General features: G+C 42.6%; 1 protein-coding gene across 3 annotated transcripts in view; it reads left to right on the forward strand.

Annotated features, from left to right (window-relative positions):
• The window catches only part of PTPRA (protein tyrosine phosphatase receptor type A), a 140050-nt gene that overhangs the window by 25028 nt on the left and 97296 nt on the right, over positions 1-17726 (forward strand). For 2 of the 3 annotated variants that reach the window (XM_056121200.1, XM_056121201.1), the window contains exon 2: positions 11469-11538. The exons of the other annotated variant lie outside the window; for it this stretch is intronic. In XM_056121200.1, coding sequence (XP_055977175.1) covers positions 11512-11538 — 27 coding nt within the window. In that variant the 5' untranslated portion in view covers positions 11469-11511. The remainder of the gene's footprint in view (positions 1-11468; positions 11539-17726) is intronic. 3 annotated transcript variants of the gene reach the window in all.

The following is a 17726-nucleotide window of genomic DNA, read 5'->3' on the forward strand; positions in this document are numbered from 1 at the left end:
AATTTGAGGTTTTCTGCAAAACACCACATAACTTTCTCACAATTTTGACTTGGATAGGACTTTGACCCATGATGATTATCAAGTGTGGTGGGCGCGATAAATACAAGTTAAATAATTCTGAAAATTTTCTCTCTTTTGCCCTATTCTTTTTCCTAATTGAGGGAAGCAAAGAATTGGTTTCCAAGGATACCCAGTGTTGGTCTCAGATTGATGCAGTCATGGAAACTAGCACTAAACTCATTCTTGGCAGCTGCAAGTCCTGGTCTGATCCTTTCTTTTAAAAGCATGAGATTCTTTAATAATACATTTTTGGAAAGTTCTTGCCAAATGATTCCAGGTCATCCCAGAGGGGGGTTGGAAATGCTGTTGAATAGATGTAAGAATTCAGTGAAGTATTAATAGGTTGCAAAAGAGATTTAACTAAAGATTTTTTTGTTGTTGTTTTTGGATCACACTTAGTGGTGCCTCGGGGGTTACTCCTGGCTCTGTACTCAGGAATAACTCCTGGTGGGCTCCAGGGATTATATGGGATGCCAGGGATCAAATCCATATTTGCCGAGTAAAAGGCATGTACTTTATCCACTGTACTATTTTTCTGGCTAACTTAAGATTTTTATGTCTAATGTAAACAGGACTTATAAAATACAAAATTATTCTTTAGTCCATGTTTTAAACTTTAAAAAAATTTCTAACTATAATTTGAGATTGTAATTTTGTTTTTAATTATTTAAATTCTATAGATGACATGCTTATGAAAATATAAAATACCATGATCTTTAAACTGTTGGATTTGAAAGTGTATTGCTTTGGTTCAATTCCTATTCTTCTACTTATTTAATATGCAAACTTGCATAAGTTATTTAACTTCCTCATGATGGATCATTATTTCATGCATCCAATTCATGGAGGAATCACATTCTAACATACCTTACAGGGAATACTAAACAGATTTTGTTCATTCCATTTATACACAAAGAATAGGATTACTGATTAGTTTTAGTAAAATAAAATAAAGTTTGTCTTTAAAGGAAGAAGAGTATTTTGACAAAACTTTTTTTTTTAGGTTAACAAGTGGTGAGAATTAGTAATCTTCTATCCCAAATGAATAAAGCATATGTTTTCTTTTCTCTAAAAAGATATGTTGAAACCAACAAAGCATTTATTTGTTTCTTTATTTGGTTTTTGGGTCACACCCAGCTGTGCTCAGGGCTTAACTGCTAACTCTGCCCTCAAGGGTCACTCCTGGAGGTGCTCAGTGGACCATATGAGACGCCAGGGATTGAACCCAGATCGCCTGCGTGCAAGGCAATTGCCTAACCTGCTGTATCATCCCTCTTTCCTTTAAAGACTTAGTATTGAATTTACAAACTTAGTCATGTATTTGTCAATTTGGGAAATGATGATTGCTGCATACTAAGTAATTAGGTGCTAGAATCTCAAAGGCATTAAAACACATCCTCTTCCCTGAATAGCTTCCTGTTTGCAGGATTATGAATCAAGAAGGGTGAAGAAGTGAAGATGACTTTTTTTTTTTTTACAAAACTTAACTTTTTATATGTGTTAAGTGCTTTGTTAAGTTTGTTAAAATTTAATGATACAGAGATGGGCAAGAACACAGTTAAATTAATAAGTATAAGTATGCTATAACCTGATACTAAAAGCAGGCAAAAATATGACAAGAAGATCAATATCTTTTTTTTTTCTTTTTGGGTCACACCCAGAGATTAGTTCTGGCTCTGCACTCAGGAATTACTCCTGGTGGTGCTTGGGGGACCATATGGGATGCCGGGGATTGAGCCCAGGTCGGCCGCATGCAAGGCAAATGCCCTACCTGCTGTACTATCGCTCTGGCAAGATCAGTATCTTCTTGATATTGTTGTGTGTGGTATAGCCCCCCTCCCCACAAAAAGGAGAAAAACCCACTGTGCAAAGCATTATATAGATCCAGTACTGTTCCTCCCAAAATTCAGTTGCTTTCTTTTTTTTTATTGATGTGTGGTGGTTTGGGCAACACCTGGTGGTCACAGGGTTTACTCTGGCTCTGTGCTCAGGCATCACTTCTGGCAGGCTCAGAGGACTGCTTGGGGTGCTGGAGATTGAACCTTTTGCAAGACAAATACCCTACCTGCTGTACTATCAGGCTCTCCAATTCTGGTTTTTAAGGATAGCACTGCACTGCAGCACTGTCCTTCTATTGTTCATCGATTTGCTCGAGCGGGCACCAGTAATGTCTCCATTGTGGTACTGTTTTTGGCATATCGAATACGTCACGGGTAGCTTGCCAGACTTTGCTGTGCGGGCGGGATACTCTCGGTAGCTTGCTGGGCTCTCCAAGAGGGGCGGAGGAATCGAACATGGGTTGGCCTCCTGCGAGGCAAATGCCCTACCCACTGTGCTATCGCTCCAGCCCAGTTTTTAAGGATATAGAACAAATGCTACTAAAGTTCATTTGAAACCATAACCCTTTTCCCCCACCTTGTTAGCCAAATAAATCTTTGTTCTGGGTGAGGGGCACACCTGGTAGTGTGTGCATTAAGGATTCACTCCTGGTGGTGCTGGGGGAACCCTACTGAATGCCTGGGCAGAAACTCAAGTCAGCCCTTTGCAAGGCAAGCAACCTACCCTCAGTACTCTGGCTCCAGTCCCCAGAAATAATTGTTTTTTTAAGAAAATTAATGTTGAACGTCTTGCAGGGAACAGATAAATGCAAGTTCTACTTCCCTCAGATTATTGTCTTATTAGTTACGGGTGTGAACACTTTGGTTTGTTCCAGGCCCACACCCAGTGGTTCACAGGACTTAGTTGTGATTGTGCACAGGAAACAATTGTGGCTGGGTATGGTATTGGGGTTGACCACATGAAAGACAAGGGCCTTAACCCTGAACCATCTCTAGCCCTCAAAGCTTTTAAAAGATAAGAAGGAAAACCGAAAGAAAAACTGTGATTATCTCATAGTTATCTAAGTTCTGTTTTTTTCTTTTTGGGTCACACCCAGCGATGCTCAGGGGTTACTCCTGGCTCTGCACTCAGGAATTACCCCTGACTGTGCTTGGAGGACCATATGGGATGCTGGGAATCGAACCTGGGTCAACCGTGTGCAAGGCAAACGCCCTAACCACTGTGCTGTCGCTCCAGCCCCAATCTAAATTCTCTTTTGGGGTTTGCTTTGGGTTTGGGGACCACGCCTATTGGAGCTAAGGAAGTATTTTTGAATCTGTGCTCAGGAGGTGGTGCTGGGGGACCATGTGCTGTGATCAAACTAGGGGATCAGACTAGGTTGGTCATATACAAGGCAATCACCTTACTTGCTATACTACCTTTCTGCCTAATAGTCTAAGCTCTTATCTACTTTTTTGTTTTGGGGATATACCCAGTGGTACTCTGGACTTATTCCTGGCTCTGCACTTGGAGAGTGCAGAGGGCTTGGAGGAACATATGGGGTACTGGAGATTGAACCTGGTCCAGCCTGGTCCAAGGCAGGTGCCCTACCTGCTGTACTTACTGCTCCAGGACCCTTTTAAGTATACTATTGAAATCACAGATGTATGACACCAAGCTTTTATTAGTAGATGCATACTCAGAAGGGAGTCCTGGACTTTCCAACAAAATATTTAAATAAAAGTCAAATGTTTTAGTTACATACATATTTTTTGATTATTTACTGTACATTTTTATGTAACCATCTAGTTCCAGATCCTCATAGTATGGGAGGTAAGGAATTTTTCCCAGTCTTTGAAGGAAAGAGAGGAGATTCAATTTGATTTTAAGAAAACAAAAGGGTGTAGATAAAGGACCAAACATGATGGCCTGTCAGTATCTGTATTGCAAGCCATAATGCCTAAAAGTACAGAGAGAATAAGAAGGAAATTGTCTGCCATAGAGGCAGGGGTGATGTGGGGTGGGGTGGGGGTGGCGGGAGGTATACTGGGGACATTGGTGGTGGAAAATATGCACTGGTGGAGGGATGGGTGTTCCATCATTATATGACTGAGACTCAGTCATGAAAGCTTTGTAACTATCTCATGATGATTCATTAAAAATTTTTTAAAAAAGAAATTAAAAGAAAACAAAAGAGCTTATTAAACTTTTTTCTGTTAAGTGGCAGAGATTAAATATTCTAAACATCGTTGATCACAAAGTGAATTTAAGACTATTGTGTTTTTTATATATATATACACGTTTGTGTGTGTATTATATATATACATAGATACATATGTATAAATTTATTTTGCCACACCCAAAAGGTGGTGCTCAGGGATTACTTTTTTTGTTAATATAGTCACTGTGAAATTACAAAATTATTCATGTTTGGGTTTCAGTCACCATGAAATTACAAAGTTACTGCTGATAGTGTTTCAGGCATGTAATATTTCAGTATTTCACTCTAGATGTTGCCATAAGAGATTACTCTTGGTGGACTCTGGGGCCCTAAGGGATGCGAGGAATCAGACCTGGGTTGGCTGTGTGCAAGGCAAACACCCTACCTGCTATAGTATTGCTCCAGCCCCAATTGTATGTATTTTTTATTTTATTTATTTATTTATTTATTTATTGCTTTTTGGGTCACACCTGGCGATGCACAGGGGTTACTCCTGGCTCTCCACTCAGGAGTTACTCCTGGCGGTGCTCAGGGGACCACATGGGATGCTGGGAATCGAACCTGGGTCGGCCGTGTGCAAGGCAAACGCCCTACCTGCTGTGCTATCTCTCCAGCCCCTGTATGTATTTTTTAAAACATCCCCTTTCCTAAAGTGCTCAGGCAGCTATGGCCACTTCTGGCTACATACCTGTGGGCCTGACGGGGCTCAGTGCTTTGGGGCTGGTGCTGTGGTGTGGTGCTGCTTGGGCCAAGTGCTGCTGGATTGGGTCCAGTGCTGCTAGGAACTACCATGACCACACTGGTGGTGCTCTGGGGGTCCATTTGGTTCAGGAATAGCTCTTAGGAGCTCTGCATGCAAGGGTTGCATGCTCCTGCTCTCTCTAGCCTTTTGTGCTATCTCTAAGCTTTCATGTGGGCTCCTTATTTTGGGTGGTGGGGATGATGGTACTTAGGGACTACTCCTGCCTCTGCTTAGGAATCACTCATTGCTGTACTAGGGACCCTGTGTGGTACTGGGCACAAAAACTGGGGCCAGTCATATGTAAGCAAACACAGCAAACACCCTAATTCCCTGATAGACCCTAAGTAGCTACTTTTATAATGAGAAGAAACATTTCCACAATTTTTTTTTTTTTAGGTCACACTTGGCAATGCACAGGGGTTACTCCTGGCTCTTCACCCAGGAATTACTCCTGGCGATGCTTGGGGGACCATAAGGATGCTGGGAATCTAACCCCGGTCGGCCACGTGCAAGGCAAACACCCTACCTGCTGTGCTTTCGCTCCATCCCCTCCCACAAATTTCTTATGGATGAAATTAAAGTATGATAGTTGTAATTATTAGATTTTAATTATATAAAACAAAAATAAAATTTAATAATTACTATAAAAATGGGCTAGAGCAATAGCACAGCGGGTAGGGCGTTTGTCTTGCACAAAGCCAACATGGCTTGACCCAAGTTCAATTCCTCCTCCCCTCTCAGAGAGCCTGGCAAGCTACCGAGAATATCTCACCCACAAGGCAAAGCCTGGCAAGCTACCCGTGAAGTATTCGATATGCCAAACACAGTAACAAGTCTCACAATGTTACTGGGCCCGATTGAGCAAATCGATGAACAACAGGAGAACAGTGACAGTGACTACAAAAATTATAATTTGCTAATTATGATCATGGGGGGAAACACCTGACAGTGCTAGGGGACCTGTTAGTGCCTATGCTCTAACCCAGGGCTTCTGCATGCAAAACCTGCATTCCATCCCTGTTAGCCATCTCTCTAACCTTTAGTATAATAAATACAGATATGGTAATGAGAAAAATGGAGTTCTTTTTGGGTGAATAATTTTGCTTTATATTTATAGTGTTTTCTATCAAAATGGGATGCAACTGTCCATCTAGTATTGTTGATTTTTTTTGGGGGGTTCACACCCGGCAATGCACAGGGGTTACTCCTGGCTCATGCACTCAGGAATCACTCCTGTCCTGGCGGTGCTCTGGAGACCATATGGGATGCTGGGAATCAAACCCCAGTCGGCCGCATGCAAGGCAAATGCCCTACCTGCTGTGCTATTGCTCCAGCCCCCTATTGTTGATCTTTTTGTAATGAAATACTATGTATTTTCTCTTTGAAAATGTCTTCGTGTTGATATGTGACCAAATACCATTATAAGTTCACAGCCCATCACGATCATGATCATCCTGTTGTTCGTCGATTGCCTCAAGCAGGCACCAGAAACGTCTCCTTCATCCTAGCCCTGAGATTCTAGGCTTGGAGATCTCAGCCCCGGGACCCGCATGCCTTTGTTCCTCTGCCGGTACCTTCATGCGTGTGGAGAGTGGTCTCAGCATGGTTGTGGCTAGTTCCAGAGGTCTTTGGCTGCTGGGGCTATGCTTGGGGCGGGTAGGGAAGCTCAACCTGCCCCCCTCCCAAGGGGCCCTGGTGAGGACAGCTAGGTGCAGGGGCAGGAGACTCTGTGCTGCTCTCTTCCGGGAGCTGGGTTTTATATTGCATCCTCCACCCAGATCCTCACAGCCCATAATTCTATTTATTTATTTATTTACTTGGTTTTTTGGGGTATACCTGTAATGCTTAGGAGTTACTTCTTGATCAGTGCTCTGTCATGGTGATGCTTGGGGGACCATATGGGATGCCAGGGATTGAACCCAGGTTGACTGTGTCCAAGACAAGCACCCTGCCTGCTGTATTGTAGCTCTGGCGATGCACGGGGATTACTCCTGGCTCTGCACTCAGAAATTACCCCTGTTTGTGCTCAGGGGACCATATGGGATGCTGGGAATTGAATCCGGGTCAGCCATGTGCAAGGCAGACGCCCTACCCGCTGTGCTATTGCTCCAGCCCCACCAGCTCCAATTTTTAATCGAGCATATTAATTGCCTGGAAAACATTTGTAGATTCAATTTTTCTTTTAATAACTTTTAGCATATCATTACATTGTAGATTAATTAAGGTTAGATGGAAGTTTCAAAATTGTACAGTTAAATTGATTTTTTTGTTTGTTTGTATTTTTGGCTACACCCAGCAATGCTCAGGGGTTACTCCTGGCTCTGCACTCAGAAATCACTCCTGATGGAGCTTGAGGGATCATCTGGGATGCTGGGGATCTAACCTGGATCTGTCACATGCAAGGCAAACACCTTTCCCACTGCATTGTCAGTCCAGCCCCAGTGTCTCACTTTTTATTTTAGCTTTTTGACTGCATGGAAGTGTATATAAAGCATCTTTTTTGTTTATTTTGAGTATTGGGCCACACTAGCAGTTCTTGGGGACTGCTTCCAGCTCTATACTCAGGGCTCACTCCCTGCGGTTCTGGGGGACCATTAGGTGCCAGAAATTAAACCTGGATTCCTGTTGTTAAAGCACGCACTGGAGTGTTGAGCTATCTTTCTGGCTTAGTGAAGCATCTTTTGTCTGAAGCAAGGAGTGTTGGTGCCCAACCACCTTGCTCAGGGGCTACTCCTGACTCTATTTTCAGGGGTCACTCTTGGTGATTCTGGGGGACAGTATGCTGTGCCCAGGGTCAAGTGTATGCAAGACAAGTGTCTTGCCCCGTACTCTGCCTCTTCCCCCTGCAAAGCGTTGTTTTGGGGTTTTTGTTAGTTTTTTCGGGGTCACACTTGGTGGTGCACAGGCTCTGGGCTCAGGGATTCTTCCTGACAGGGCTGGGGACCGTATGGGATGGGATGCCAGGGATTGAACCTGGGTTGCTTGTATGCAAAGCAGTTGTCCTACACCCTGTCATTCTGGCCCCACCCACACAGGGTCTTGACATTGGTCATTTATCAGACATTTTTGTCTGATTGGCATACCTACAGTGTAAGTTTCATATTTACTTCTGATCTGCCAAGTAACTTTAGGTTAAATTTGTTAAATAACATGAAATCTGTGACTAAATTTCAAAGCCATTCATTGTTGAATTGTTTCAAAGTCTGCTGATAGCTGCTGTGTTTTTCCTTGTACATGATAAACTGATTTTTTGTTTTGTTTTGTTTTGTTTTGGGGCCACACCCAGCAGTGCTTAAGGCTTATTCGTGGCTCTGTGATCAGGGGGCACTCCTGGTTGGCCCAAGGAACCATAAAGGGTACCAGATAGTGAACCCAGGTCCATAAAGTGCAAGGCAAGCTCCCTACTTGCTGTACTATTTATGTGGCCCCAAGATTTTCCTTTTGTTACTAACTGGAGAACCTTAATAAATGTTCTAGATTACTATATTGTAAGATTTTAAAAAGAGTATTGGGGCGAGAGCAGTAGCATAGCGGGTAGGGCGTTTGCCTTGCACGTGGCTGACCTGGGTTCGATCCCCGGCATCCCATATGGCCCCCCAAGCACCGCCAGGAGTAATTCCTGAGTGCAGAGCCAGGAATAATCCCTGAGCATTGCTGGGTGTGACCCAAAAAGCAAAAAAAAAAAAAAAAAAAAGTAAGAGTATCTTCTTATCTTTTTTTTTTTCTTTTTGGGTCACAGGGGTTACTCCTGGCTCTGCACTCAGGAATTACTCCTTGTGGTGCTCGGGGGACCATATAGGATTCTGGGAATCGAACCCAAGTCGACTGCGTGCAAGGCAAATGCCCTACCCGCTGTGCTATCACTCCAGCCCCAAGACTATCTTCTTTAAAGATTGAATTTATTAAACAGGAACATTGGGTGTCAGTCAAACTATACAGTTGCTTTTATATATTAATTTATTTCTATTTTTAAGTAGTAGTTCCTCTTTAAGAGAATTCAGGAATCTGATTTTCCTGTCTACCTTTTGATGATATGAAAAGGCAGAAACTTGGTGAATAGCAAGACTGTTGGTTGCTGTTGTAAATCAGAGCCACTTTATAGTGGCTCTATTAACTGTAGAAATTAGAACCATGACATCTCTCTAAATTGCCATAATGTTTTATTTCTAATCTTGAAGGTGATTCTGCTGAGTCACAGATTTTATTCTTCCATTTGATCTTTTTTGGGGGAGGGGTCACACCCGGTGATGCTCAGGAGTTACTTCTGGCATTGCACTCAGGAATTACTCCTGGCGGTGCTCGGGAAACCATATGGGCTGCTGGGAATCGAACCTGGGTTGGCCGCGTGCAAGGCAAACGCCCTACCCGCTGTACTATCACTCCAGCCCCTCTTCCACTTGCTCTTATTCCTTAAGTCAAATGATAACTAAAAAGCCTCATTAACTGTATACTGAGCCATACTTAGGGTATTATTACATGAAAACTATTGCATATTTCAGCAGACTTTCAAATTTTACATTCAGCTGCTACTGTAGGAAATCCATTTCTTCATGTGGCTATTGATGTGTTCCCGTGTTTATTGGTTAGTATAGTTTCTGTTCAACCAGAAGGTGACAGCATCGATTTTAGAACCATTCGTAACTGGGTTTGTTTGACGCTTGACAGTTTCTTGACTCCTTAGAAGGTATTTTATTGCTGTCAGTTTCTTTATCTATAAGATCAGCAAAACATTTATTTCCTGTCTTGTTTTAAAGATAATGTAAAATACAAATGATATATATTTTTCAGTTTGGCATAGTGCCTGACACTTAATGTTAAGCCCTTAACAGTGGATATTGTAATCCTTGTTGAAAGTGCTTCCCCCTCCCCCATTTTTTTCTTTTGCAGTCCTAGTGCCTCTCAGATGGCAAGGAGAGTGCTCTACTACTGATTCACACGTGCTGCCGAGCCACTTCTTTTTGCTTATGTTTTGTTTGGGGGTTATTGCAGCTATACTCAGGGCATTCCTGACTCTGTACTCATGGATCACTCCTAGTGGTTCTTAGGGGATGTTGTGTGGTGTCGGGATAGAAACCTGGGTGGCCACGTGTAAGGCAAGCATCAAAAGCTGCTGCTCTTTTTGTCTGTCTGGTTATTTCTAGTTGGTAATAACTCTTGGCATCTTCTAAGATTTGACAAAGTCAGTTGTGTCAAAGATCCAAGCAGCAGTGTTTCTTGGTTTCAAAAAGCTGAGATTAATTTGTTAGGAAAGCACAATAATAAAGATAATCATATCATGATCATTATTATTTGCAGTGCCAGAGATTAAACCCAAGCCGTCACATGTGCAGAGTATACACTCGACTGCTATGCCCCAAATCCTGAGATCTTTGCATCAGAATGAAAAATGTGCTGTGGAGATGGCAGACTGGGAAGGGGGCCAGTGGTAGTGGGTGCGAGGGAACCAGGGAACCCGGATGGAGAGAAGACTGTGATGGCGGGATTAATGCTGGAACAGAGTATGTCTGAAACACAAATATGAATAACTTTTTAAATCCCGGTGCTTAAAAATTTCTTTTAAATAAATAAGTTAAATAGGGGTTGGAGAAATAGTATAACAGGTAAGGCACTTGCCTAGTTTATAGTCAGCCTGGGTTCAATCCCCAGCACCACATTTTATACCCCAAACAACCCTTAAGTGTGGCACCTCCTCCCCCTCCCAAAAAGAAGAGTAAATTAAAAGCTTGATGTCTTAGAGAATAAAGATAACAAATTGCTAGGGTTTATTATTAACTTTTATTGTGGTGGAATTCTGTGTGTATTGAATTTGACAAATGACTTAGAGAGCTTTTGAAACATTTTAAATTGCCTACAGTGTTCTAGGGACTCTGTTAGTCTTCAAGCCTACTTAAAAAAAAATTTTTTTTTTCTTTTGGAGGGGGCCAGACCTGACAGTGTTCAGGGCTTACTCCTGTCCCTGCATTCAGGGATCACTTCTGATAGACATGGGGACCATCTAAGGTCCCCAGGATAAAACCTGGGTTGTCTGTGTCCAAGGCAAACACCTTAACTGCTGTACCATTTCTTCAAATCCTAACGTTTTGTTAGTCAGTTCTTACAGAACCTCAGGAATCTTAATGTCAAGACCATAAGCAATTACAATAGTTTGAGACGAGCAGTTTTATATTATTGATTTTGGTGGTTAAGGGAGGTGAAGGTATTAGGACAGTTGGGACTTCTGGCTTGGGAGAAGGGTAGATTAGAATTGACAGATTGTTCATAGTTTGTTTGAATTGGCAAACTATAACCAGCTGACATTTTTGCACAACCCAGTCTAAATCATATGTATATGCATCAACTTACAGACAAAATTATATCTGCAGGGCCAAATATTTACTGCACTGCTGGGGTGGCCTGGGTAAACTACCAGCCAATCAGGCCTAGACTCGCCAGGAGGGGGCCCCAGATCTCCGGAGCACCACTTGTTGCAGGGGGACTTCTCCCACAGTTTTCTTGTCTGACTCCTGAAATGTGAAGCACATCGCTCTATGATATATCTAGTAAAATTGTTTTCTTTTCCCCCAAGATCGATCATAGGGTTTAAATAGGACTGTTGTTATTTCTAAAGAGTTTTTTCTTTGGTTGCAGGTGCCACAATAAAAAAGGTATTTATGGAAGTCCAAAAGTGGTGATGGATGATACAGTTCAAATAACAGAGGTAAGAGACATAAAACCAGAGCTATAAGGAGACTTTGTCACTCCAGCTAGTGTCCTCATAAAATAGAGCTAAAATTGAGTTCTCTCCCACTCCATTTTATTTATGAGCTATAAGAAGAGCAGTTTCTGTTTGATTTTTGCTGTAATTGTGGTGGGTGCCCAGAAGGAAAGGAAGGACCTTGACCCTGCTAGGCTGGTTCTTTAGCCCTTATGCACATCTCCAACCTTAGTTTTGTTTTTTTTTTTCTTTTGCCACACCTGGCGGTGCTCAGGGCTTACTCCTGGCTATGTGCTTGGGGATTACTCTCTGGAGTGTTTGGGGGACCATGGGGATTGAACCTAGGCCCCCACAGTGCAAAGTAGGGGACTAGAGAGATGATACAGTGGGTAGGGCACTAGCATTGCCTTGCACATGGCTAACCTAACTTCGATCCCCGGCATCACATATGGTCTCCTGAGCACCGTCATAAGTAATTCCTAAGTGCAGAGCCAGAAGGAACCTTTGAAGATGAGACTTCCTTCCCGCCCCCGGCTAAAGAAAGCCCAATGAGAACCGTTCATTCATTCTGTTTAGCTGTTCATACCCTTTCATTTATATATTTAGTCAGTGTTGAAAAGTTGAACACACTGTGTGTGTGTGTGTGTGTGTGTGTGTGTGTGTAGAGTTGCCTTCTTTTTTTTTTTTATCTTTAAAGATTGTTTTTAAGGTGAAGAAAGCTTTTATTTAGAAAGGATAAAATAATTGCAGGCCAAGAAGATAGTAGTTTTTTGTTGTACTTGTTGTTTTTGTTTCTGATTTTAGTTTTTAGCCATATCCAGCAATGCTGAGGGATTACTTATGGCTCTGCACTCAGGAATCACTTTGAGTAGTGCTAGGGTGGGGGTGGGAGGTGGGGGGGGTGGGGGTGGGAATCATATGGGTGATTTTCTTTTAAAAATTCCTGGGGCCAAAAGTGATGGTACAGTGGGTGGTAGGGCATTTGCCTTGCCAGTACCCCACATGGTCCCCCGATCCTTCCATGTCTGTGATTCCTGAGTGCAGAACCAGGAATAAGTCTTGAGCACTGCTAGGTGTGGCCCCAAAACAAATCAACAAATTCTTTTTCCTTTCCCCCATTTTTGCTGTTGTTGTGGTGCCCAGTGGTCTCACATAGAAACAGCCGGTTGTGATGCTTGCGCAGTAGGTTGAGATGTCCTCTGGCAGTTGTAGACATTTTGGTGATGGTGCTTGCACATATTCTGGTTGCATTGCTCATTGGGGTTATGCACAGCCAGGTGATTGTGTGGTTTACACAAATTTTTATATGTGGTGCTCACCAAAGACTGCACAGTTTACTTGTGGAGTTTGCGTATGCCTAGCCGTAGTGCCCCAGAGCTCATACACTGTTTATGGGAGACTATGGTTTCAAAGAGAATACCCAACGGATCTGTACATTGGTCACACCAGGGATTGAACTCATGATCTCTTGCTTGCCTTTACTGCTGAGCTATCTCCGTGACCCTCTGAGGCACTTTTTCTTCTTGCTTGTTTATCTTGGTCTGGTGATCCTTCCCTAAAAGTAAAGTAAAGTAAAGGCCCTCCCGTTGATCGTCGATTTGCTCGAGCGGGTCCAGTAACGTCTCCATTGGAGACTTTGTTGTTACTGTGTCTGGCATATCGAATACTCTCAGTAGCTCGATCCTTCCCTAGTCTTTATTAATGGGAGGTGGATGTGGGAGGGGCTTGGGCCACATCTGGCATTCAGTGCTCTAAGGGTTATTTTTGGCTTGTGCACAGGGGCCATATGTGTTACAGGGGATTGAACTGGTATTTACATTGCAAGGCAAGCCACCTGAACCCCTATACTCTCTCTTTGGCCCTGTTCTTTTATATTTCTTTCTTTTTCTTCTTTTCAAATCCTTTGGTTTTGATGTCACACCCAGTAATGCTTAAGGCTTATTCCTGGCTCTGTGCTCAGCTGGGGGACCAGATGGAATGCTGGGGCTTGAAACTTAGGGTGGGGGGTGGGGGGTGGGTGTGGCGTGCAAGGGAAGCATCCTGCCCTGCTGACCCACTATAGCCCTTTTAGACTTTTGTCATTTTATTGCTTTGGTTTTATTTAGCCAAAGTAATATTCATATACATTTTCCCTTACTTTCTTAATATACTACTTTTAAACACTGTTCAGTCAAGCATATGAATTGAATAGGATTATATGTACAGACAGATGTTTTAAAATTATGAAATATTAGCAGAACCCCCCCAAAATCCAGCTGTGGACTTCTGTTCAGTGACGACAATTTTAAGACATTTATACCATCCTCAGACAAAAGCAGGAGAGATTTAGAACCTGGAAATGCTGTCAGTAAAGCAGGCACTGAGAGAAGAAAATGTACTTAAAAGTTTGTGTGTTTCAGGGGATTGCCCTGCCACAGAGGCGGGGGGGATGGGGGGATGGGGGTGGGGGGGACATTATCCATGGTGGTGGAAAATGGGCACTGGTGGAGGGATGGGTATCTGATCATTGTATAATTGAAACCCAAGCACAAAAAATTGTAAATCTACAACTGTACCTCATGGTGTTTCACTAATAAAAAAAAAAAAAAAAAAAAGTTTGTGTGTTCCCCAAACCTCGTCAAAGCCAGGATACCTGGAGTTTGCTAATTTCTGGCATAAGAAATGTCAGAATAAATTCTCAGTTTATTACCATATCCCTTGGTGACTTAGCAAAAGAGGGATAGAATGAACTGTTAATACCAAGTCGTTATTGGTATTAACATGGAAAATTACTAGTATTAAAGTAGAAAATATGTTACCATTCCCCTACCCCTTTTTTTGGTCATATCCAAGCAGTGCTCAGAATTTATTCCTGGCTCTGTGCTCCGGTCACTCTCGGTGGGCTCAGGTGTGTCAGGGAAACAGTGGGCTGGCAGTATGCAAGGCAAGTGCTCCGCCTGCTGTACTATATCTCTGGCCCCAATATGCTACCATTGTTATCTCTACAGGTGCAAAATTTGAAATTCAAGGAACAAATAGAATACTTACTTTCGAATGTAGTCTTAGGAATTTGTAGCCTCTTTTTTTTTTGCATTTTGGGTCACACCCAGTGATGCTCAGGGGTTACTCCTGGATATGCGTTCAGGAATTACTCCTGACGAAGCTTGGGGGACCATATGGGATGCCGGGGATCGAACCCGGCGTGCAAGGCGAACGCCGTACCCACTGTACTATCACTCTGGCCCCAGAATTTGTAGCCTCTTGATCCTCTTTACATGAATAAAGGTGAGGGATTGATCTAAACCATGAAAATCAATACTTAAAAAAATACGTTCTTTGTGCTGGGAGACATAGTACAGTGGGTTCGGCACTTACCTTGCTTGCAATTGACCTGGATTTAATTCCTGACATTGTATATAGTCTACAAACTTCACCAAGAGTGATTCCTATTTGCAGAGCTAAGTCTGGAGTAAGGAATAAGCCAGAAGTAAGTCTGGAGTAAGGAATAAGCCCTGAGCACAGTCAGATGTACCCCTAAGCCTCCCAGAGTATAATTTGAATACAGCTGGCCATTTTGGACATAATAAAGCATTGAATATAAGTGAGCACAAATATAAAGAAATAGGGGCATATTAAGGGTTACTGTTTACAAACCTATGGTGAAGGTTTTACTTTATTGTATATAAAATTTATATGTGTATTACACTTGCTGTTTTTGTTGTTGTTGTTGTTGTTGTTTTGCTTTTTGGGGGTCACACCTGGTGATGCACAGGGGTTCCTCCTGGCTTTGCTCTCAGGAATTACTCCTGGCGGTGCTCAGGGGACCATATGGGATGCTGAGAATCGAACTCGGAGCAGATGCGTGCAAGGCAAACGCCCTACCCACTGTACTGTTGCTCTAGCCCCTGTACTTGCTATTTTTTTCGTGCTCAAAATAGTCCTCTGAATTAGTAGGAGAGGTTGCTCTGGATAAGTCAAGTGGTAGGGTACTTGTCTTGCATATGTGATATACATTTGATATACTAGGCCAGGGAGGGAGTACAGGATTCAATTCCTGCCAGGTATAGCTGTGCAGGCTCTAGGGATCACAGGCCCTGAACAGTGCTGCATCCTCAGGCCCTTACACTGAACTGCCACCTCAGTTGGCTGAGAATGCCAGGAGTGGCTCCCCTGAGTACCCCGTAGGAGGCCCTTCTCCCCTAAATACTTTAATACTGAGAGATGGCTTTTCTAAGCTGTGGTAGTGATGAGTTAAGACTGAAATGTACATTTGTCTATTACAATATAATTTTTCATTCTGGCCTTTACTACTAAGAAGATAATTGATTTTCAAGTTTCTAGGAAATTTCATATTCTAGAAAATTTTCAGTTTTCTAGGAAAAATACATCTCTGAACCAAGCTATGTTCTTCACCTATTTTGGTCATTTGCTGAGTGTAAAAGCAGTTTGAGATTCAGAGTAAAAGAGTTTGATTCAGACTTGCTTTGATATCAGTATAGTGCTGACAGAAAAGTGAGAGTCTAGAAGTTACCTTCATTTTGGGGAAGAAGTAAAAAATTGATGTTGCTATTTGTCAGTGGAGCTATGTGGGTATTTAGAAATAAACATTTGATAGCTTCAAGAATTTTGATAGTTTATGATTTAATTTCATTTTTCTGCAAGAGAGTTTTGGGGGATGCGGGTACAGCTGGCAGCCTCAGAGCTTACTCCTGGGACTGCACTCAGGAATTACTCCTGGCAGTGCTTGACAACCATATGGATACCAGGAATCAAACCCAGGTCTGCTGCGTGCAAGGCAAAAGCACTACACGCCATAGTATCTTTGACCTCTAGTTCACGATTTTTAAAGGAATTTGTTCATTTTTGTCTAAAACATTACTTTTGTATGCAGTTGCCATAACTTTGTGTCATTTTAATGCCTATGGTATTCGTTGTTTTAACCCACTCCCCCTTTTCAACTTTGGGTCACATTCTTTGGTGCTCATAACTTATTCCTGGCTCTGTGCTCCTCGTGAGGCACAGTACCATATGGGATGCCGGGGATTGAACTCTAGTTAGCGTGTGCAGGGCAAGTGCCCTACCTGCTATAGTATCACTCTAACCCCTTGTTTTTGTTTTTGTTTTGGGCTACACACTCTGGTGCCCAGGGCTTACTCCTGGCTCTGTACTCAGGGACCACTCCTGGCATTCCTTGGGGAACCATATGAGATGCTGGGGATGGAACCCAGTTCTGGCTCTGCACTCAGGGATCACTCCTGGGGGGGCATCATGGGATCATGCAGTGTCCTAGGGATCAAATCTGGGTTGGCAGTGTGCAAGGCAAGCTCTCTGCCCACTGTACTATTACTCTGGCTCCCTTTTAACTCTTATTTATCCTTCTCAACCCAGGAGCCAGTGACTCAGGAAGGCCTTGTCTGGGCTCCCGACTTGGTCAAATGTTCTTATAGGCTCTTAGAGTTGTATTCTTCTGTTACTTGCCATATTTGTGTGTGTGTGTGTGTGTGTGTGTGTGTGTGTGTGTGTGTGACTCTTTGTGTTGTTTTTTGGGGGGTGCCCACATCCGTGATTGCTCAGATCTTCTGGCTCTGTGCTCAGGGATCACTCCTGGCAGTGCTTGGGGCACCATATGGGCTACTGGGAATTGAACTCGGGTTTGGTATGTGCAAGGAGATTGCCCTACCTGCCCTACCTACTTGCTATGAGTTACTTTGTTTCATATTAGTGTTTTGTTCCTATGCTTTTCCCTTCAGTGAAGTCACAAATTCAGTTAGGTTTTACTCTCTATTTCCTTTCTAATACCAGAGACAGGACCTGGCACACAGCAAGTGTGTCATCATCTTTCTTCTTTTTCTAATTAATAACACATTTTCTTAAATGTTAGGTGTTTTATACAGTCTTTCTGGCATTTGCCAGGTTAATCCTGTGGCTTTTTTGTTGTTTCTGAGTTTTGGTCGACATCTTGAGATGCTCAGGCCTTAGTCTGGGTTCTGTGCTCAGGGGTCGTTCCTGGTGAAGCTCAGATTATCCTGTGGCTTTTTATATTTTGAATTAATTTTGTGAGAATTATTATCTATATGTTTTCTAATAATTATGGCTAAATTTCTGAAGTACATTTTACTTGGTTATATTTTAGTTTTATATTGTAGCATATGTTATAGCATATGCTTGCCTCCCCTCTAAGTCATTTCTTAGTGTTTCTGGTATTGGATTTT

Source organism: Sorex fumeus, unplaced genomic scaffold (assembly GCF_029834395.1).
Source record: "Sorex fumeus unplaced genomic scaffold, SorFum_2.1 ptg000044l, whole genome shotgun sequence".
Taxonomy (NCBI): domain Eukaryota; kingdom Metazoa; phylum Chordata; class Mammalia; order Eulipotyphla; family Soricidae; genus Sorex; species Sorex fumeus.